The 22,107-nt window shown below is 45.3% G+C and overlaps 1 protein-coding gene across 3 annotated transcripts in view; it reads left to right on the top strand.

Annotated features, from left to right (window-relative positions):
- SLC4A11 (solute carrier family 4 member 11) overlaps positions 1 to 22,107 on the top strand; it is a 134,701-nt gene that overhangs the window by 52,964 nt on the left and 59,630 nt on the right. For all 3 annotated transcript variants that reach the window (XM_026121829.2, XM_064511642.1, XM_064511643.1), the window contains exons 3-4: positions 8,963 to 9,115; positions 20,285 to 20,331. In XM_026121829.2, coding sequence (XP_025977614.2) covers positions 8,963 to 9,115; positions 20,285 to 20,331 — 200 coding nt within the window. The remainder of the gene's footprint in view (positions 1 to 8,962; positions 9,116 to 20,284; positions 20,332 to 22,107) is intronic.

The raw sequence follows: 22,107 nt of genomic DNA, 5'->3' as shown, positions 1-22,107 counted from the left end.
TTGCAAAATCCTAAGGAAGGAATCCCAATATAGACTGGGGGTATCTGAATTGTGTCATTGTTTTAAAGCTGGCTCAACAGATATTGCAGCATAAATCTTGTCTTCCAGAGCAAATCCCTTACTGTTTGGTCTCCTCTGACTTATTAATTGGTTTTGCTGGCACAATAAATAGCAGTTGTGCTGAAGGGCCCCAAGGCCTCAGTCTGGCTTGGGATGTTTGGATATATTTTATCTACTTGTTTTTGTTTTTCAGTTTGCAGCTCAGTTTGGTATGTGGGTTGTGTGGGTTTTTTAAATTGCCTTTATCTGTCTTTGAATTGTTTGCCTAACTAGGAGATTAATCTGAATGTCTTTGTTAAAAACAACTCGTTTCACAATGGGTCTCCCTGATGAGATGCCCCATTTGGCAGTAGTACATCTCCTGCTGCTACCTATGGAGAGCTGGAGGGGACAGCTTGCAGGTCTCTTGCAGAATTTTTTTTTTTTCTTTTTCTGAGAGCCGTCTATCAGGAGGCCAGTATTAAAATGAACTCTCCTGACTTTGTTTTTTGTGGATTCTGGTACAGAACTGAAATTCCATGTGCTGCTGTGTTTTTTATAAAAAAAAACAAAAACAAAGCCCCACTGAATTACTTGGATTATTCACAACATTTCCTAGAAATCTGGCTGCAAAACACAATACTGGGATTAATTCAAAAGTGCCTGGGTGTTTTTTTTGGTTTTTTGTTTGGAATTTTCTTTGTAGCGGATCAGCTCTTTCAGTTCTGTTATGAATTATTACTGAAGTGGCAGGGGAAAGTTTATATTTTTATCTGGCTTTTCAAAACAAAAGAGAAATACAAAATACGCTCAGAAATATAATTGAGAAGCTATGGCTGGCCGGTAGTGGAGGTATCTGTCACTTCAAGGGGGCACATCTGTTCCTAGTGACTCACCTGTTAAATACTTTCTACTGCTGTTTTCTAGAAGGGTTGATTTAACTGGTGGTCTTGGAGCACTCAAAGTTTAGGTAATGGGTTGACATTTTCATAGCAGGTGGCTATTCCTACAGAAGGGAGAAAGTCATCATCTGATGGGCTTGCAGTGACTTCTCAACAGCCTAGAAGCATCACCCAACCCTTCCTAGCTCTTCTGGCCCTTGAACTACCTGTTGAGGTGCTGGAGACAGGACACTTGTATAAAACCTATCTAGATGACCCAGAGAAGTCATTCACCAACCTGTTCCAACTCATACCGTTAGGCTGCCTAAAGGAGGTCTTCTAACAGAAGCACGGGAGGGAAACTGGGGAAGTCCACTGGACTCCTCTTGCTAATGTTGGCACCAATCCCACAACAGCCCCACAGCTCTAAACTGAGGTTATCTTCTCTTGGACTGGCATAAACTCTGTCCACGTGGCTGCCTGTTGGATAACTGGTAAATCTCTTTAGGGCAAAAATAGCTAGTCTTGCCAGGGAATCTCTGGGCCATAAATCAAAGGAAAAGCTTAAAATTCTAGCAAGCATCCAGCTGTATGCAGAGCTACTTTATTTAATCAGCATAGCCTAAATGTTTAGTTTTGTGGGAGACAGCCTTGCAAAATGTGACTTGATAGCAGCCCTTGGAGAGTATTGCCCTGTGGCTACAGCACTACAATTGTTCTTGTCTCTGACACTGAGTAATTTCTTAGCAAGAGGGGAATTTTTTCATGACTGCTTTTCAGACTGTTGTGATAAATAGTTGGTGGAGGTTATTTCTTAGGTTTGACCTCTTAGGCAGGTGCAAATTTAGGCAAGTATTTGCCTAAAAGATGCTGTTCTGTCCATATAATTGGTCTCATTTTGTCTCTTAAAAAAAAAAAAAAAATAAGTTTAAGTAATTGTGCCAGAATCAGTATATGAGATGTGACCAGAAGCTTGCCTTGGGGTGTGTGCGTGCCTGTGAGCAGGGTGTGAGTTAAACCCCTGTCTCTGGAATACTGTGCAGACTGGAGAAATGGTGATTGTACAAAGTGCTTCCCTGTCTCTCAGGAATCCCATGATTGCTTTTCACCTAATGCAGGGAATTTGTGTGTTTTCCCTGAGATTACAGTGATTCCACAAGCCTGTGATGCTCAGAGTGCACTTTCTGATAACTTGCAGCTCAGGCTGATCACTTTAGCGCAGGCTAATTAAAACCTTATGCCTTTCTTGAAAATTAATGTCTATTTTTGGTAAAGCAAGCTGAAATCCACAGGAGTGGGGAAAATCAGATGAAGGTTTTTAAGAAGCTTAATGCCTGTATCGTAACTAGTTTTTTAGGTTGCTACAAGACAGAACTAAGTTCTGAGTATCATAATGTTGCATTGTGTCAGAGTACTGGGTACTTGGAGAACTAGACCTGGCTTTAGGGCAATGCCTATATTCCAGCTGGTGGGGGGTGTTTTGCCTTTAAAGCTACTGAGTGTGCGTCCTGTTGTTCCTCCGTAATTAACCTGTAATTCTTTGGAGAAAGTGGACACAAATAGGTCTTGGGCTTTTCTAAAACCAGAACTTGCAAACCCCTGTGCTCAGCTAAGACTGCTACAGAGCTAAGCTATTTGGCTTATGTGAGGCTGATGGCTCTAAGTAGTAAGGGGGAAGCCAATGGCTGGATTTTTGTTTTGAATGGATCAGGCTCAGTGACAACGATTTCTGAAGTAGTAATACTGGAAGGAAAGCCTTTCCTTTTTCCAGGGGAAAGTGACTGGGGCTGCTGAATCCAAGAGGAGCAGTGCCATACTGTTACACTCGCATTCTGGCAGGGTGACCACAAGTGCTTTCTTGCAAAACCACTAAAAGGGGCTATCCTGCAGCTTGCTGTGTTCTGTGCCTAGAGAGTCACTTAAGAAACCTGAGATGTCTTCTAATATGGCTAGCTTATCTTGCTGAATTGCCAATCATGAGGGCTCAAAAGAATCTCTTAAGATATCTTAGCTTTCTGGCTTTCTGAAGAGTTTTCATGGGAGAGAGGAACTACGATTTCTTAAACAGATGCTATCTCATGATTTTGGATTTTGAGGGCTTTAAGGAAATCAACTGCTGTGGGGCTTTGATTTGACTGAGGGAGTAGGCATTGCTGTGCAAGCAAAAGTACTATAATTGAGAACATTTTTCTGGACTTGTAGTTAGACTGCCTTGGAAATTGAGGGTAAAATTAGTGTGTTCAGATAATTGCTTTGAGTATTGGTAGTGTTAACACGGTATATACGGTCCTTCAGAAATCCAGCAAGCTTTTCTGAGACTTGACAGAAATCAGTAACCTTAGAAAAGCTGAAATCAAAGCCCATCAGCTTCATCCTGCTAATCCAGCTACGTGGACATGTACCTTAATCTTACCTATGTAACTGCTACTAAAACAGTAAGAAAAAATTCTGAGTTCCTTGTTATGTAGCATGCATTTGCCCAGATGTTGCACAGCTCTGGGCAATGCCAGGAGGAGAAATGCCTGATCTGATGAAAAAACTCCTTAAATGTGCTTTCTGCCTTGCTGTGCATGCATCACTGCAGACAGATGCATTCATACTCCTGACCTCCTGGTTAGCATACACGCTTGCAGATGCAAATGTTGGTTAATATACAGTGCTTGGCTTTGTGCCTCCTACGAGGCACATCAAAATGTTACGCCATGGCTGTCTGGCATGAGTTTCATAACCTGGCATGTAAGATGATGTGTTACAGATGCTCTCAGCATGAATTTCTAAGGCTTGGATGAGCAAAGCGAAGTTACCTGCCACGGCAATTTGAAACCATGACAGCCAAGGTACTGGGCACTCGGCTCATGTCCTTTGAAAAACACCCCTGAGCTGCTGACCTTGCATGCCTGTGCTGGAGTGGTAGGAGGACAAGGAAGGATGGCCTTCAGGATTCCTGATAACTGAGGTTTCTTCGGTTGTTTTTTTTGTTGTGTACTTTTTCTCCCTCAGCTGCTGACTTCTGCTAGGTTAACTGCTTGGGAGGAGGGTTTTGGATGCTTAATTGCTCTACTATGTGCTATTCTTTCAGCCAAAATAGCTTTCTCCTTAGAAGGAGGGTCCAAGAAGGAAAAGCAAACCATACAAAAGCATAATCCACCTCTCTGCTAGCTATGGGGCTGCCCAAAAGTTTAGGGGCAAGACTTATTAAAAACTGATGAGAAAGGTGTTCATCGGGAGTATAGCTTTGGTTCTCCTGGGAGGCTGAGCTTGACAAAGATTTTGGCTTCCTTGGAGAAATCTGCAGCCCTTGGGCTGTGAGTGCTGCTCCCACAGAACAATTAAGCTTTTCTGGAGAACGTGTGTGGGGTTGAAGCGATGCTTCCTTGGAACCATTATTCTGATTTTTATTGCTGCAGCTGCCAGATGCTGCTAAGGCAGAGCTGGGAGAGGTAATGCCACCCTCAATTGCTGCAGCTCATTTTGCCACTCTTTCCATCAGAGCCCAGGGCTATTAAAATGTGGCTCAGAAGCAAAAGAGCTGCAGGGAAGCACCTTGTCCAGGTCAGAGAGGGTTGTTAGTGGCAGGACTTGAGGACAGTGAGGGAAGGGGGTGTGAAGCAGCTCTGAGAAGAAGCTGGAGGTGATGGGAGTAACAGGCAGGGAGGGGAACCAGGGGAACAAGACAGACCTGGGCCAAGCATGAGTTACAGAAGGTGCAGTTCTCTGCACCCTGCCCTCACGTCTGGGGCCACTTGGGACATTTGTCTCCACCAGGGTCCTTGCACAAGCCCAGATGGCATATGCGAAATGAGCAGCTCTTCTGTGCTTCTCCTGTGAAGTGTGATAACGAGGCTGAGGTGGTTCAGTCCTGCTCCAAAGCCTGAGGGAACAGTCTTCAGGTTTGCTGAGGCTCGTTATGATGTTGAGGCACTTTTTCTAGTTTGTCCTTCAGCATGACTTACTTCACCTTTGGGGATGAGTTAATGGACAAGGAATTACTACAAGTGCTCAGCGGCCTGCTTTTGAGAGGGGAAGGCTTCCATTTCTCTTTCCAGCACCCCTACAATATGGGGGGGTGGTTTACTTTCATGTTAGAGATGGTGGGCTGAGGCACAAGACTTAGGGTCAAGGCATCTGCCACTTTTGGCTGTCCAGTGTGAGGGGTGGTTTTTGTATTTCCCTGGTGTCCTTCAGTGCTGCGGCACTGAATGCTGGTGCTGGTTTTGTTCACAGCTGCGAGTATCCTGCAGTCCTTGGCCTTGTGGACTTTGTGCCTTGCATACAAAGCGGGCGAGGGGGCATTCTCATCACAGGATCAGATCTTCAAGGTGCAGGAGGGCTATGTTTATCTTGCTCAGCCAGCCTTAACTTGGTCCTGACTTTGGCAGCTTCTTGTAACTGTGTCTTATCACTTGTGAGGTTGCACTGTTGCCTCTCTCTATACAAATTGCATGTGTGCATACAGACCGAGCTTTTTCTTTCCATCCCTCTTCTCTATGGAAGAGCTATCTCTTCCAGGCCAGCACCCTGCTGATAGGGTTAATCCCTGCAGGGTGGCTCACATGAGGTTGGTCCACAGCTGTAGATGACTTGCTGCCATCCATGAAGTTTAGTGCCAAGCAAAGAGAAAGTCTTAGCAGTGTGCCTGTGACTTCTTCTGAGGACTCTCCCTGGGGAAAAAAGCCACTATCTAGTATCCCTACTCAGCAAAAATTTTCTATAGGCAAAATGGCTAAATTTCAGTCTGAAGGGGCACTTTTTGTTCAGCAGTCTGACTTGCTACTGTGGTGTATCTCATAGCACTTAGGCAAATGCTGGTTTGAATGAAGATAGCAATCTTCACTAATATACATGGGGGTCACCATGTTTGAGATCTTATAGCAGAATCCTTCTCCCAGCCAACTTCGGGCAGTATGTAAAGGTGTGCTGCCTCTTCCCCCCACCCCCCAACTGTTCATAGCAAAGCTAAAAAGTGCTGCCAAGCTGCTCCTCCGTATGGAAACCTGATCAATATTTATCAGCTCACAAATACAAGCATCTGAAGGCAGCCAAATCGTGCAATGTCTACATTGGATCCTGCTCCAAACTGCTTTAAAACACAGATCTAACCTCCAGGAGATCTGAACAGATTCTGCTGTCACCCACAGTGTCTGTGGTAGTCAAGCAGCATAAAGGTGGCACTCAGCTATCCCTTAGGATAGTGGGAAAACTGCTGCCAGGGTTGGAGGTGGCTGTCGAACCCTGTCCAGAGGGAAGGTAAAGTGCATCTGCCAGGCACACAGGGCAGCTCAGTATTCTATTTTACTTTTTTTTTTTTTTTTCCACCTTGATGTGACCCATACTTGACAGGAGCAAGTCACTCACATTTTAAAATGCCTGGTAGAGTCACAGGCTGAAGGATTCAGAATAGGAGTGGTTCAAAGCCTTGAGGTAGTTTAGTGACAAAGCAGACACCTGCCTGGGAGCTCAGTTCCTGTACAGCCCAGGTTCAGGATTATTTGCAATGAGAGTGTTTTGTTTGTCCCTTGCCCAAGGGACGCTCCGCTCGGCTGCCTTTTGTTCTGCTCTTTCCTCCCCTAAAGAGGGAGGAACTGAGGATGCTTCCCTTGCCAGAGTCCTCAGTGACCTCTGCCCAACCCTGGGATCTTGCTCCACCCTTGCCCTTCTTCCAGCTCCTGCACCATTTCTTCCCGTCTCCAGCTGGCTCTGCTTTCAGGACCCACTGCTGCCATTTCGTCATTAAGCTTGTTGCAGAGGGCTTGGGAAGCAAGTGGATAACCTTCTCATGGCTTGGCGCTCTCATCTGCATCTTAATTGCATTGGGATGCTGGAAAAACTCAGCTGCTAGCTCTGCAGCTGGGATGAGGCGGTATTGTGTGCTTAAACCATTACAGCCCCTGTGTGCCTTTGGTCTGACCTGCTAAGGAGGGAGAACAGTGATATGCAGAGCTGCTGTGACAGCTTACTTGGAGCTACCATCCTGGATATGCCTAAGATTAAAAGGTCAGGCAGTGGTGGGCACCCCTGTCTGCCCCCATGGGCACTGCTGTGAGTCACCGAGGCCTGATTCACTGCAGTATGTAAGGGAGCTCAACTAATACCAAGACTTGCTGAGAGCACTAATAATATCTGCAGGGGCAGCTGGTGCTGCCTATAGCTAGGGGAAATCAGTGATCCAAGTTGGAAAGAGCAACTTCTGTGCCAGTCAGGCTGGTCAGGGTTAGGGATGAGATGTGTGTCCAGCAGTCATGACTGTGGACGGGCTGAGTCTGCTTGGAGGGGTGTTTTTTTTCTAGAGCCACCAGGTTTATGCTCAATTTTTTTTGTTAAATAGCCACTGTCACTTCCTCCAAAGGTATTTTTACATGCAAACCCTACATGTGTTACCAAGGGTGGCAAGGGGAGGACTAGAAATGACTCATTTGTCCTTGAGTGACTGCTATCCACAGAGGAAAGATCTCCTTGGATGGTGCCTACTGTTGCATGACACCTATGTTTAGGTATTTCTTACTGTTTCCTATGCTCTCATCATCCTACTTCTCTTTGGGTGATTTAGTCTGGTTTCTGCCTTGCATAGATTAAAAAGCTGCCTAAATTCCATCTGCAGGGAGGGCAGCACATTCTGTGCATTTTGCTGTTTGGCAGGCAGAGGTGGGGAAGGGGAAACAAGCAGAGTTTTTGCTGGGCTTCTCTATGCCTTCAATAAGCAGTTTAGAGCAGAAGTCACTTGAAAGCTTGAGCATTCTGGACCCTGGGACAGGCTAGGATCCTCCTCAGGAGGTGCCAAGTGTGTGTTATTAGTCAGCAGTTGGGGACAAGTACAAATGTCAGGACGTAGCTTGTAGCAGGAAGCGCTGCAGTCTGTGTCCTGGTTCATCGAGTTCCTGTTTGTGGCCTCTCTGTTCAGGGCCTGTTTTTTGCAGCGTCAAGCAGTCGGCTTGATATCCCTTCAAGAATGTGTGTTGCTTTTAACTGCTGCTCTTAGTGCTGTTGTATCTGCATTTGCTTGTATGAGGCTTAAAAAAAAAAAAAATCAATATTTTAGAGTTTCCATTCAAGTCTGTGCCTTGGAGCGCTCATCCTTTTCATTTTGCTACAGTGCCTAAAGCAAGCTAATGAAACATATCCCTCCTGCTTCAAATTAAGCATAAAAGACTTGTCAGAAAACGGGTAGAAGCTGCTGAATAATTCTAGTAATGTAAAAATTGACATTCTATAATGTCTCTAATTCTTCTAATTAAACATGATACATGAACACTCCACTAGAGTCCTCCAGCTGCTTCGGAATAAAACATTGCAGTGTGCCAGTTTGTTGGGAAAAGACTAGGTTAAGCTGTAATTACAAGTGTTGCGGAAGGATACAGAATCGTCCATTGTAATTAACAGACTCGTCTAGCTTTCTTGGTGTCGCTGCCTCCTCCGACCTGTTCCTCAGCTCCACGGGGAGCACCAAGTCTGTCTGTATCAGGTGTCTCCTTGGAAACCTTTTTCCTTGGTTTCAAGTTGTGAAGTTGGGAGGAAAATGAGTGCAGTGCTAGTAACCTGAGCTGGTGAATAAGCTGAGTTTGAGGAAAGTGGGTGGGCTGAGGCAAAGATACAGATCTTGCTTTGGTGTAATGGCCTTCATCCAGGTGTTTTGGTCTCAGTGGAGCGAGACGTCTGCCTGGTGTGGATCTGCAAGCCATGTCCTTGACTTGGTGGGGTGGCCGCAGTGTCAGGACCTCCATGTCCCCCACACTTCTGAAAAACAAACCAGAAAAGACAAACCTAGAGGTTTTTGTCCAAGCTCCCTCAGTTCAGTCCTAATGTGTCCTAAACCGTTTCCTCCCAAAATCGATGTTTCGTGCTTGATGGGCAGACTTTGGGCTGCCAGTGCCTAAGAGCGAGGCTGGTGTTGGCCACCGCAGGCCCCCTGTGCCGGGGTGGCACTCAGCGCCATGTCGCCCACCCCAATTTTGGCGTGGGCCTTTGGGCGTGGTGGAGGGGCCGCGTACATGTGGGCAGCACACCAACCAACGCCTCCCCCTTCTCCACCATCTTCTCGCCCACAGGGTACCTCAAGTGCGACACGGACGATGGCTGCGAGGCCAAGGAGGAGGCGGGGGGCGAGGAGCTCTTCGACACGGTGAACTCCTCCATCGTCTCGGGCGACAGCATCCGCTTCTTCGTCAACGTCAACCTGGAGGTGCCGCCCAACGTTGCTGGTGAGTACGGCCCGGCCCCACGGCATATTTTGGGACAGGGTGGGGGGAAATAATAAATATGTATTAAAAAAAAAAAATTAAAAAGTGGCTGATGCTGTAGTTTCTCAGGAAAAACTTGCACTTGCACTAACTTCTTAATAGCGAGTTTTTGGAATGCTTTTGGAAAAAACCTGACTGAAATGAGGCTCCTGAGCTGGCCTTCAGCCACCTGCATGAAGTGTCCTGGCTTTTCTTCACCCTTTTTCCTCAAAAAGAGGGGAAAAGCAGTGTGTAAAACGGAGGTCTTGCTGAAAAACCGCAGGTTGCTGTGAGGCTGGAGCAGGCCGGGGGAGGGGCCGAGCGGTGCCTCGGGGCCTGGCGGTTTCCACTGCTGCTGCGGGCCCAAAGAGCTGTTTTTTATAGCGAAACTGGTGTTTTGCTGAGTGGTGTGTGTGTGGGAGTCCCTCTAAGTAGCTTTATTGTGACTGTGTCCTCTGGGGTGTCAGAAAATGGGGGGGTTAAGGGTTTTCTTTCTAATCATGCTTTAAATTTCCTTAGAAAAGAAAACGCTTGAGCAGAGTCAGGCATGCGGGTTCATCCTGGTCGGTTGCAGGTCTCCAGCAGCTGGAAAAGAAAGAAAATAAATGGGAAAGAACAGTAAAGAGAAATAAACAGGTGAAGCAAGTGTTGGGTGTTTAATAGTCCTGGATGGTCGCGACTTGTCCCACCGTATTTAGCTATTGAAAATGAGGAAGAAACCTGTTGGAGGTGCCTGATGGAGGTCAGGTCTCCTGAATGCAAACCCGGTGACCCACCTTGGTGCCAGCCTAACTCTGCGTTAGCATCCGTTAATGCGATGGCTGTTCCCGCTGCCCGGATGTGCTGCATGGGGTAACTGTGTGCCCCCGAGACCGCGGCCTGCAGCGTGTTTTGTGTAGGTCAGTCCGTATCCGAACCCCTCGGGGAGGTGCTGATCCACAGGATAATGGGTTTTGGGCAAAGCCCAATGGCTTTTGGTGCTAGCCAGAAGGCCACTTACCCCAAAGTTGGCCAGTTTATCAGTGAAAGTGTGAATGGAGCATTGATCATGTAGAGGCATCCAGTGTTGTAACTAGACTTTTTGGGGTCAGACTAGATGATCTCCAGAGGTCCCTTCCAACCTCAACCATCCTGTGATTGATTTTCAGTACATCAGCAATATGCTATAATGTCACGCTCTGTTTACAAATATAAAGCTGCCTGCTCCAGGTTAGGGCCCAAGAGCCTAACTCCCCACAAATAAGCATTGGTAATATCTGTTCCTGCTATACAAGGCAGGCTTTCCACACAGCAGAAAAGGACCTGGAGGACAGCGTTTGCTGCCAGGCTGCTGGTCGTGTTGCATGCAGTGCTGCAAGATGGGGGACAGCAGAGCAGCTAAATGAACTGCTGGGACTTCTATGCTTGGCAAGCTGTGCTGTCAGCTCTACGTGGTTTCTTGCCTTGCAGATGCCAAGTATTTTGGAGAAGGGAGAGATTTTCTTGAAATGCAAGTGGCACAGTGCTCTGCAAATCGGGGAAGGTGCTCTGCACTGCTCAGCCCTGTTCTGCAGGCACAAATGCAGTGCTGGTCCTCAGGTGGAGGCAGCTATGAATAAAAGCTTGCTGTGCAGTTGCTGCAGGTGGACACGCCTGCCTGAAGCTATGCTTGTTGTGTCCACCCTGCCAAGTCAACATCCTTTAATTTTGCCCAACATAAGGTGTGAGGTGGAGAGGACTTCTGAGAAGACTAGTTTACAGTGAATTGTGAAGGTGTCTAAAATGCTTGAGGAATAAAATCCCTAGGCTGTTCTTGAGGCTGTGTTTGACTCTGGCCTACAGTTCTAATGTGCTCTGCTATGCCCATGCTAAATGGTGAAAGGAGAAGGGCTAATAAACCTGCTGTTAATGGTACATGCCTAGGAAAATGTCTTCAGGACAAGCTAAAAGCCTTGATTTCATCCCAGCTGCTGCAGGCAGTCTGAAGCCTGCCTGTATAGGCACTAACTATTTTGGAGATTAAATGTGAGGGCTCTGGATTATGGTTGGCGTCACACTATTGGAGAGTCCTTAGAGTTTACTAGAAGTTATTTTTAGATTGTAAGTAGATCCTGATTTAATGTATAAGAAGCAATTGCTGGAACAGCAATGTAAAATTGATGTGACACAGACTTGTGCTTGACTGTCTTGAAGTCTACTTTCTAAATGTGAATGGTGACTTTAATTTAGGAATAATATCTAGTGATTTTTCAAGCCTGCAGTTTTACAAATTCCATCTTAATTGAAAGACTTAAGGGTAACAGTACTCTGCTATGACAAGTCTGGGCTTAATGCCGTGGGGTGCATTGTTTGGGGATGAGGAATGTGAGTGCTGTGGATTCTTCTGTCTTTGAAGAAGCTATCTTTTCTTGTGTCCTCTTCGGCTTGTTATGAATGTTTTCCCTTCTATTCAAAATAGGACAAAAAAGGCTTCCTTATTTCCCTCAAGCAGTGATGTTTGCTAGTATTAGTTGTATCCTTTTTATTCAGCTGAGATGTTTAAGACACTTAAAAATGGACTTCTGAAGTGCTGGAGTCCTCTTCCCAAACACAGGGCTATAGGTTTAAAAATCTGCCTTCAGGCAGAACCTAGAGTCCAGGTTTTCTAGGAGGACAGGTGTGAAGTAAGGTCCTGTCTACCACCCACTTCCCCCCACAAGCAGAATCAGTGGGCTGGGTAGCTAAAACTCGGTTTCTTCACAAGTATCAGGCATGGGATTCTTCAAACTTCAGGTGCTTGAGTGCTCTAGGCTTTCAGCACTTTTTCAAAGGTAGCTTGGCTGAATTATCTTCCAGAGTTGATGTTATATATGCCAAACCAGTCTCTGGATGTAGAGGGATCATAGCTCATTCTCTTGGAGAGCTGACTTCTCAGATGGTTGAAAGTGGCTGAGATGAGTTCCTTTGGCTCTTTTGCTAATGGAACTAGCCTGAACTACTGGAATTACTTGGGGAAGAAAAACAAACGCTTCTTCGTAATCTGTCTAAGCTCTTTCCAGAAATGAGGCTTAAATTCCTCATGACTGAGGTACTTCTAGGGATACTGCTCCTCACTCATCTGTGCAAGGCGACAGCTTTCAGAAATGTCCTTGCACTGTTGCTGCTCTCTGGATGTTTTAGTCTGTATTCAGGCTTTGACTTCCAAGCTGAGCACTTGCTGTGTTTGTCCCCAGCCCTGGGGAAGAAAAAACCCTGCCCTGTGCAGGCAACCAAGACCCTACGAAAACAGATTACTTCCAGCTCCCAGGGGAGCTAGTGCACCAAGATCCTACAGCATCAGGCTCTGGTACTGTTTAAAGAGTAGAAAAGCAAGTGCAGAAATACCATCTCTCTGTTCCCCATCTCATTTTCTTGCTTTCTCCAAGTTGGGTGAAGGCTGCATGAGCTGAAGGGCCTCCTCCTGCCAAATGACTCAGTAGGGAATATCGCCCTCTTGTGTCATGCAGCCCTTCACAAAAACAGCCTGGGGCTGGACGGATGCTGCTTATTTGGAGAGGGACTGAACACTTGCCGTCAGTGTGTAAAATACAATTGCTCAATCTCCAGCAGGAAAAAAAGAACTAAAGGCGACTTGAAACAAAATAAATAGCTGCTATGAGGTATCTGTGAGGCTCTAATGTATGTCTGTTCTGGTCGCCATAATTTTTTGTTCCCTTTGCTCTATGTGGTGTCCAAATTGTCTCCTGCAAGAGACCTTCTCTGGCAAGCTGCTGTGAGGTTGCTGCCTGCTTTCAAGTACAGGGCTAGGAAATGTTCATGGGGAGGGTGGAGAGTTGGTAGCACAGGCGATGGGTGCTGGCAGGCAACATAAGTGGAATTACAGACTTGGTGACAGCTCTGCTATCGACTTGTCGAGCTGTTAATTTCCATATGATGGATGTACAGCTCACTACAAGCATAATTAGATGCACTTTACTGTAATGCTGTTTTAAAAAGATCTCTGCGTGGGGTTAAACGTTGAGCCAACAAAACATAGCATGGCCCATAAAACTCTGACAATTAGCCATTGTCAAAGTGTAGGGCTGTGTGCGCAGATGTAGGTAAAAGGGGATAGCTTCAAGAAATGCAAGGTTTAAGGTATGGCCTGTCCTGTTTTTAACATGGGCTGCTGTTAGACTGAACGCAAATCAGTGTAGATGCCCAGACACTAAAACGTTTCTCAGTTTTGACACTTAGGTCCTTTGTCCTGAGTGTTTTATTGCTTCCTTGTGGTAGCTGATAAGCTTTCTTATCTTCTGCCTCTGAGCCTCCTAGATTAGGTTTAGGTGGGGAGAATTCCATCTTCACCAGGTGTTGGTAGCTCCACCCCAAAAGTATGCCTTTTTATTTGAGGCTGGGTGCTTTGAGGCCTGGGATTGCTTCTGTGCTTTGGAAGAGATCAGAGTGGTTTATCAAGAGACTTGTACCTAAAACAAGGGTTTAAGCAAAACCCAAGTTTTCAGGAGGTAGCTGTTCTGGAACAGATGGGTCATGGTGAGGGTCTGTAGGGCATTCACAGGAGAGGTGGTCATCTTTTGGGTCTTGTTTTAACCTTGAGCCTTAGAAGCAGCCACAGTAAACAGGTACAAGTAAAATGCACCAAGCCTGTGCCCTGTTGCCTGTTCTTGCAGGAGCTGGTACTGCATTCCTGCCCCAAATGTCCCTTTTCCCTCATCCCCTTTCTTACATTTTTGCCCAAGGTAGAGGGCAAAGCTGCATTCACATAGCAGCCCCAAGCTGGACTGGTCCTCTCCTGGGTTTAAACAGTTGCCTCTAGCCATATCACTGCCCTGTCTTTTGGGGAGAGGATGGGATCCTCAGCATCAGTGATCCCATGTTGGGTGGGCAGCAGCGGACCTGTCACTCCTGAGGGGACCAGTTTTCTCTTTGGACTGATGTTCTGCATACTCCTACTTATTTCATAGCTACTGTTAGCTATGTAGTAGCTTGCTGGTTCCTTTACCTGGCTTTACAACTGTGTTTCTTCTCTCAATTATCTAGAAGTGTGTTAACCCTTCTGTCTTAGCATTATGTAGATGTAAACTTTATTTGACTGTCTGTATTTTATATGTGGGCTCTGCATAAATCCCCTGGAGCTCAGGCTGTGGGCGTACATACGTGCATGCGCTCAGCCTGTCACAGAAGTATCTAACTATATGGGGTTTAACCTGTTAGTTCCAGCTTTCTCTGTGGAACATTTTGAAATGAATCCCTGCAAATGAATACAGCAACTGGGAGATTTGGTTCAGGTTGGGCCTGAAATCTGGCAGGCTTCCCATTGCGAGCTTAAGTGGTTGCAGTGGATCTGAGAAGTAAGCAAGGACTTGCAGTTGGTCGTGGTGCTCTGATCGATGCTGGCATGTTGCAGTGGAGAAGGGGGGGCAAGGGACCCTTGCCTTAAGCTCAAGAGGGGCGCTTCTCTGGCACAGGCATCCCAAAGCAGTGCAAAACTTGGCAGTTCCCTTTTAATCAGCCACAGAATTATTTTCATAGCTTGGCCCTTCTCGTGGCTTGGGGTTTTCTAAAATGTCTCTGGCAAATCCACCATCTCTTCCCCACCCCAGGTTGCAACAGAAAAAAATTGTGCAAATCCCTCTAAACTTAAGCCTGGCTTTAGCAGCTGTAGCTGCTAAAATTTTTGCAGCCACTTACAACTGTCTGCCACTTAGAGCCAGTGCTCATGTTGGTGGCTTTAGGTGTAGAAGGGTGCCTGAAGCAGTGTGAAAGGTTTTTTTGTGGAGGGGAGGAAGAATCCTGATTGCTAGCGAAAAACCAATTGGAAGGCAGGATGTGGCTTTGGGGGGGGAAATAATGGAACACAGCTTACGCTTCACAAGAAATTAAAGCCTGTTCCACCCTCTGGACAATTGATCATTCCCAGGTACGGAGAATCAACAGTTTCCTGCTGTCCGCTCCAGAGACACGCACGTGCACACCCGCTGCTGCTACTAGCAAAACACCACTTTCTAACTCACAGCCCAGCCGCTGCGGAGATAACTTTTTTTTTTTTAAGGGGACGAGAAGAAATGCTAGATGCTGGCGCCAAGGATATTCCAGAGAGAGTAGTGTCCAGAGACAAGTGGTCTGGGCCTGAATGGGTATCATTCTGCACACAATAGTCACATTTCCTCACATTAATACCAAGGTCCTTTTTATGTCTCGAGGCACAATACTGACCCACGCGTTCCATCTGATAACTCCTATTTTAGCAGTTTGATGTCAGTGTGGGATGTTGGACTCTTAAAGCTTCCTATACTCTAATGGAAAGTGGATACACCGATTGTGTTGTGTGGGGGGGTGGCCTCCGTCCGAATTTCCTGATTAGGGTGTTTTCAAAGCGATGTTTATTAAGTGAGCAGAGGAGGGGGGAGCGGGGATAACGCAGAGGTTTATGCAAGAAGGCGGTGTTCTCCGTGCTGGGCTCTTCACCTTGGGTTTGCTTCGGGGACCTTTCTCCAAGGTTTTGAGTGCCCAATCCCTGCTTAGGGACCTGTTGGCATGCAAAGAAATATCTCTGCCATGCCCCTCTTTTTTTGCTCCAAAAGCTAGCAATAAAACCTATTGCTGCTTTTATTTTAAAACTGAAAATTTGCTCTTGTGGTGTGCATGTGTTTGGGGTGGTGTGGGGGTGTGTTGTGATACGGTGCTCGATGCTCTCATCTTGTCCCTGCTTGTGTGCAAGAGCCCTGGTCAGTCTGTGCGGTCTGTCTCCTTCCAGTCCCTCAGCAATGGCTCGTAAGTGGTGTGAGCCGATAATTCTCCACCTGCTAGACTGTTGTGACTGCGCTGATTATTTTACAGGTGAGGCTTTTTTCCCCCATCCTCCCTGCCCCTTTCCAACCTGCTTCAAAAACTTGTAGCTAGCTGCTAATTCCCTGCTGCCTTTAATGTGGCTGTCCATTTAAGAGGGATGAACCTAGTTGTTTTTAGGCTTTCTGCTTGGTGCAGATGCTTCGCTAAGGGACAGTTCAGCCCTCTGCTCTTATCGTGGGAACATGGGATAGCTGGGCTACAAACATAGGTTTCTAGCCTAAATAACTCAAATCCAATGGGGATGAGTCCAGGCTCAGAGCAGCCAGGCCACCAAAGCGACGGATGCGCTTGAGATCCTGCTTGTGCAATCCCTCGTCGCCAGCAAGGAGCTAGTGTTATCTCTGCTGCTGCTAACAAGCTCCCCTTGTGCTGTGCGTCAGTGTGACTTTTAAGGCACAAAATTCTAAAAGCAGAACAGTTTTGCTGCTTACGATGTGGTCTAAAGTAAGCGGTTGAGGTTTAGATTTGCTCAGGGCCCTGGAGAAATCTCCAATGTCCAGATAAAATAGCTTTTTTTTTTAATTAAAAAAAAAAAAAAAAACCTTCAAATGCTTCCATTTAAGCTTGATTCTTGGTGTTTTTTGGAGAAAAGCATGGAAGTGCTAATATAGTATTCTTCTTTGATTTATCAGCCCATTTACTACCCTAATGTGCTGGGGATTGCATGCAGATCTAAAGTAACTCTCACTAACACCTGTATGGCTAAAGAATTTCTGCTCTCTAGTTTCCACCCCTGCATTCCAAAGAAAATATGGCCTTAAAATGTTGTATTATATCCTCTGTGCCATCACAGAGCTGGCTGACTCCAAAGACTCTTTGGTTATTCCAGGTGTTAAAGGCTGCACTGGGGACCTGTGCAGGGAAGGGGTGTAAAAGGAAATGTAAGTGAGGCAAGATTTCTAAGGCAGAAAATGAAAAGCTTTAAACTTTGGCATATGACTTTAATGAATTTGTTTTCAGGATTGCCTTTGCATAGGGAATGCTGTGAATTTTTTCATCTTAAGAGAAAGAAAAAGCAAGTAGAGGACTTCATTTCTCTGGGTTGCTGTGCTCAGCAATGTAAGGTAAAGGCCAGTTAGGATGAAACTGCTTTGGGGTACAGCAGAGAAATTTCCCACTGCATTTCTTGCTTCCAAGTATTAAATCTCTTTGCTAATATCTGGAAGCTGACTGGTCCTGCTCTGCTGCACATGGTGGGAAAGAAAAAATGGAGGCATGCCATGGTGCACCGCCAGGCCTCCGAGCGTGCTGACACGAGGCCATAGGAGCAAATATAATGTTGGCGACTTCTCACTGTTGCTAGAAATTGAAGTTAACTCTCAGTGAGCTGCTTGCAGTGTATTTGGTAATGCTGCACACTCGTGTGCATACATCCTAGGAAACTGGGATATGCATGCTACCTTAATGTAGGCTCCAGGGAGCATCTGAGATGTGTTGCTGACTTTTTGGTTTTCCTCTGGACAGGATCTGGAGCACAGCCTAGCAGATAAGGTCAGCACCCGTTAACAGCTCTCCTTTAACCATGCCTGAGGATGAGACAACAAAAGGCTCAGAACTAGCAGCTTTGCCTAAAATACTTTCACAGTGTGTTTTGTCCAGCAAGGAGGACCACAAAAATAGAAATGACAATATTACATGGCCCTGACCTCTTCTTTCTGTTTCAGTATAGTTTTATTAATCCTGAGTTCCAGGTATGAAACCTGGTTATTATGCCTGGCAGCAATACATAACTGATGGTTCATCTGTAGATGCTTCCCTGTTGTCAGTCAAGGGTGAATTCATACTTTTCTATATCTCCTTTGCCCTATGGGGTGTAAAGGTGAATGCTGTCACCTCTTTCCAGCCCCTCCAAACTTAGAGGGAAGCAGTGGGGATGCCGGGAAGGAGAGGGTTATGAAGTGAGGAGGGAGGTGTTACTTGGTCCTAGCAGGCTTTTGCCCAACCTTCTCCCAGTGGATGTGCTATTGGTGACTTCCCGCATGGTTTTACTTTTTCACTTAATGGGGTTCCCCTGTGGTAGGCAAACAGCTTATAAGCTGGGTAAAAAAGTCACTTGAAGTCTGTATTTCCTCATTTTTCTGTTTGCTACTTTCCATTAGTCATGTTATAAACCCTCCAGTGTGCCTTTGGGATTGTGGCCCAACTGGGTTAGTGTTATCGGTCTCCTTCCTTTGGACTGGGACCGAGGTGGCATGTTGCTTCGATGAAATGATGAATGAGGCCTGCTAAAAGTCACCATGCCCGGAATGGCTTTTTTGAGAAATTTGAAAGACCCTGGTCCAACAGATGTAATTACATGTTTTTGCTTGTGCTGATAAAGCAGCCCTGAGAGCTCGTCCAAGATGAGTACCTGAGTGCTGTCAACGGAGAGGACTGGTGTATGCTTCAAACTGATAAGAGGATCCAAGGGAGATGCTTCGTGATAAAAGGACAGCATGAGCTTCTATTGTGTTTGTGTGTATCTGTAAGAGTGGAGTGAAGGACAGATTGCAGATATTTGTTTTTAACATATGCTCTCTATTGTTCAGGGTTGTGGATATTTTTTTTTGTCTCTAGAATGATTTCTTGCAAAAGCTGAAGAACCAAAACATGTTTTCTCCTGAATGAATATTTATGTCTTCTAAATCTTCCAGCATACTTCTGCATATGTAATTAGGCTGCAAACTGAGTAAGTGAGCATTGGAGAACTACAAGTGTAAGAGCCTGAGGAAAATGCCTGATGTTTCTGGTTTAGCTGGGTGCTTGCTTTTTAATAATAAATAGCGTTTTCAAGATAAAACAGCTTGTGTTTTCCAAAGGATGTGTCAAAAGCAGTAATAACTAGGGCTGTTGCACCAGGCAGACTTGTCTAGTAAGTGATTCTTTTAATCACATGTACAGCATCCAAGCAGACTTTGGGAGAAGCTGGGTGACATAACTACAGCCTCTGAACCATCTTAAATTGTTTTATGGGGGAATGACTGCAAAGTCAACTCTATTCCCTGTTTGTGTCCCAGCCTTTTTAACCCAATTGTGAACATGACTTGAATTCCTGGTTGATCAGTGATGCTTTAGGTTAAAACTAAATTTCATAGCTTTCCATGTGCAGTTGTCATTGCTTTTTTGGAGCTCTGGTGTTGTCATTCTGTCTGAATGAACTGCATCTGCAGGCAGCTTATTTCTTCGGAGGGTAGCGGAGCGAGGCTCATAGCTACCTGCCCGTGGGGCAAGCCTGTGAAATGGGATTGCAGCAGTTCTTGCAGGTTAGGCTTTGGAAATGCTGGTATGGAAAGGAAGAGAAAACTTACCCTGTATATCTGTAACTGTGAGTTACATCTCTGTACTTTTCCACAGCTTGGCCTGTGGAAAGGTTTCTGGCCTTCAGTGGTTTTTTCCGTGTTGTCACTACACTCATTTGAATGAAAACTGTTCTCATGCTTCCTGTATAATTTTGGTAGCAGCTGGATGCTTGTGTTTTTGGAGGGTGCAAAGATGAGGACTTTCAGGAAGAAGGATGCACAAACCACACCTTTAGGGACAGATGTCCATATGTGGTAGCAGTGAGCCTACAGAGAAGCTTTCTTTGATGAAGGCAGTATAGAGTCGGTTATAGCAAGAACTGGACTTTTTTTGGACTTTCACTTTTTTTAGGTTTCACCAAAATCTTTCATAGATACCCTGAGAAAATATTAACTTGGATGCTTGGAAGTTTGAAACGGGAACTTCCTGGGTACTCATGTCCTTGTAACTTAGCTACATATTAGATGACAGTTAATAGTCTCTAAACACCAGTTTTCTTTCTCAAGGGCTCTGTTGCTCTATGGTTAGATTTATGGAGGCAGTGTGGTGAGCTGACAAGACATTAATGTGCTCATCTTCAAGTTGCAGTGTGTGATCGCTCACAGCCTGCTCCCTTGGAAGTGCCTGGCTGCTGTTGTTGACTTTTTGACGAGTACGAGAATGGGCTTCACACGAGGATGACTCATGCAGCTTTAGCCTCAATCTATCAAACAGCGATGCATGGGATTAAATGATTACCTAAAGGATTAGGAGTCCTAGGAGGATCTTCTATTCAAGAGGGGAGCGAAGAGTAAAAATACATATGTAAATATTTAAAAACAAAAAAGCTGCAGGACAAAGAAAAAAAGAAACCACAGCTGATCAGATAATACAAAAGGCTGCTTCTGCACTTGGTTCATGTTTCCAAAACTGGAAATGTTGTAAAAATTGAATCTCTGCTTCTCTCTAGAGATCATCTGCTGCCAGGAGAACAATCTTTCACCTTGTTCTGAGCCTTCTGCTTGGTTCCTGCTGCCTGTCAGGTACCAGTGATAGTAACATTTCCTCAATTTTTCTTTCCAGCTGAAAATGAAAGTGCTGGCTGCGTGCTACTACACACATCAAGAAAGGTAAGTAGGAATTATTTATAGTCTAACATTTTTTGTAATTTAGAAGCAGATAAAGGAGTCTTGAAGCACTTGGAGGGGGTAGTGTGTTTTTTTTCTGGCCTGAGCAGAAGCCATTAATGCCTCTTTCCCTAAATCCCTCCGTCTTCATTTAAATCTTAAAAGCCATGTGGTGTTCATTTTCCAAACAATTTCTTTGTAATTCTGATTGTTCCACTGCTTTTTGTCCCAGACAATTCTTTGACACATTAATTTATCACTCTCTTCTGCAGCTGCCTGCAAAGGGATCCAAGCGTACACCATAGAGATTCAGGCTGCTTAGCTTGTCTCGAGCCTAAAACAAAAACACCCAATAGACATTGCTGTGATTTGGTTTCCTGTTTATCCCAGCTAATCAGATCTGCCTTCACGAGGTTCGGCAGGAATGAACTCCCTGGAAACATGTGCTCTTGAACGGACGATTGTGAAATGGCATTTAGTTTCTGCTTACTCTTGAGACCCTAAATTGATAACGATAAGGCAGAAAGGCAAAAGCCTTGTATTGGTGGCTTTACTGCAAACCTCCAACTATTTAAAAAAAAAAAAAAAAAAAAAGGCAAAAAGCATGCAGTGGCAGAAATGGATTGATGCTTAATACCAGTTGCAATCTTGTTTTTTCTGGGTTTTGAGGTGTGGCTTGTAGTGCTTTTTGAGTTGTCCTGCCTCTTGCCCAGTACGCTGGCTGGGGACCAGCCATCTTCATGAAAACTTAGCATCATTGTTCCTGGCAAGTGAACTACTGCAGGTTTCTTCAAAGGTGGTAAGTTGGGTTCATAAAGCTCTGCACCAAAGCCATGGTGTTTCTAGAAAATCCCTGCTTTGCTTTTAGGCCTCTAACCCAACATTTATGCTCAAAGCTTGAAAAGGTATTTCAGCAAACTGAGTTAGTACTGGGAGGCAAACATGTGCTCTAAGGCAAACAAAATGCTTCTAAGAGAAGTAAATCCCCACCCCCAAAAAAGTTGTGGTTTCTGTTGTTTTTAATCTAAACATGAGATGTTTGAGGTTGAGTCATAAAAGCTTTAATATACTATTGTGTATGCCTGACAACCATGCTCAGGAACTGAAGTCTCTTGTAAATAATTTGCCTCAGTCAATACTAGTACCTAAGCTGTTTTGGGTTTTATAAACTAAATTTAAAGTAACATAAGAACTTAGTCACTTCAAATGCAAATTCTAAACACAAATGCAGGATCTAAATCTGATAGGAAATAGATGGGAGGTGCTAATGCAAGCGACTTTTCTAATTTTTTTCTTTACAGATCTGTAGGATTCCTGCTTTTTTTTTTTGGCACATAATTCATGCTTAAGCATTTTAGTGTGCTGTTGAGCAGCAAATACCAGAGAGCTATCCTGCTTTAGTTGAGCTTGTGAAAAGATACTTCTGCCAATTTTGTCCTCCGGGGAGGACAGGTGGAATTGTGTGCTTCGAATACGAAGGAAATCGGGGACTAGAGGCATCTACAGAGACGTATGGGTTTTCAATCAAGCTGTTCCCACGCTGATTGTATAGAGCTAGTCCTGCACTGAGGACTTAGGAGGATTTTGTGCACAGATGCTTTTTTGGAGGGAAGTTTCTACTGTTTGCATCTTCCGAATATCTGTGGATAATGCATTCAGAGGTTGACGCGTTGCTGCTCTCTCCCCTACATAGAGGCAGCCATGCATAAGACTGGGATGGAGGACTGGCAGGATTGCAAGATCAGTGGGAAGGGCACTGCAGGGGGGAGGTATGGGCCC

This window comes from Dromaius novaehollandiae, chromosome 4, assembly GCF_036370855.1.
Source record: "Dromaius novaehollandiae isolate bDroNov1 chromosome 4, bDroNov1.hap1, whole genome shotgun sequence".
Classification (NCBI taxonomy): domain Eukaryota; kingdom Metazoa; phylum Chordata; class Aves; order Casuariiformes; family Dromaiidae; genus Dromaius; species Dromaius novaehollandiae.
Note: the sequence above shows the minus strand (reverse complement) of the source record. Positions and strands in the feature narration are given on the sequence as shown.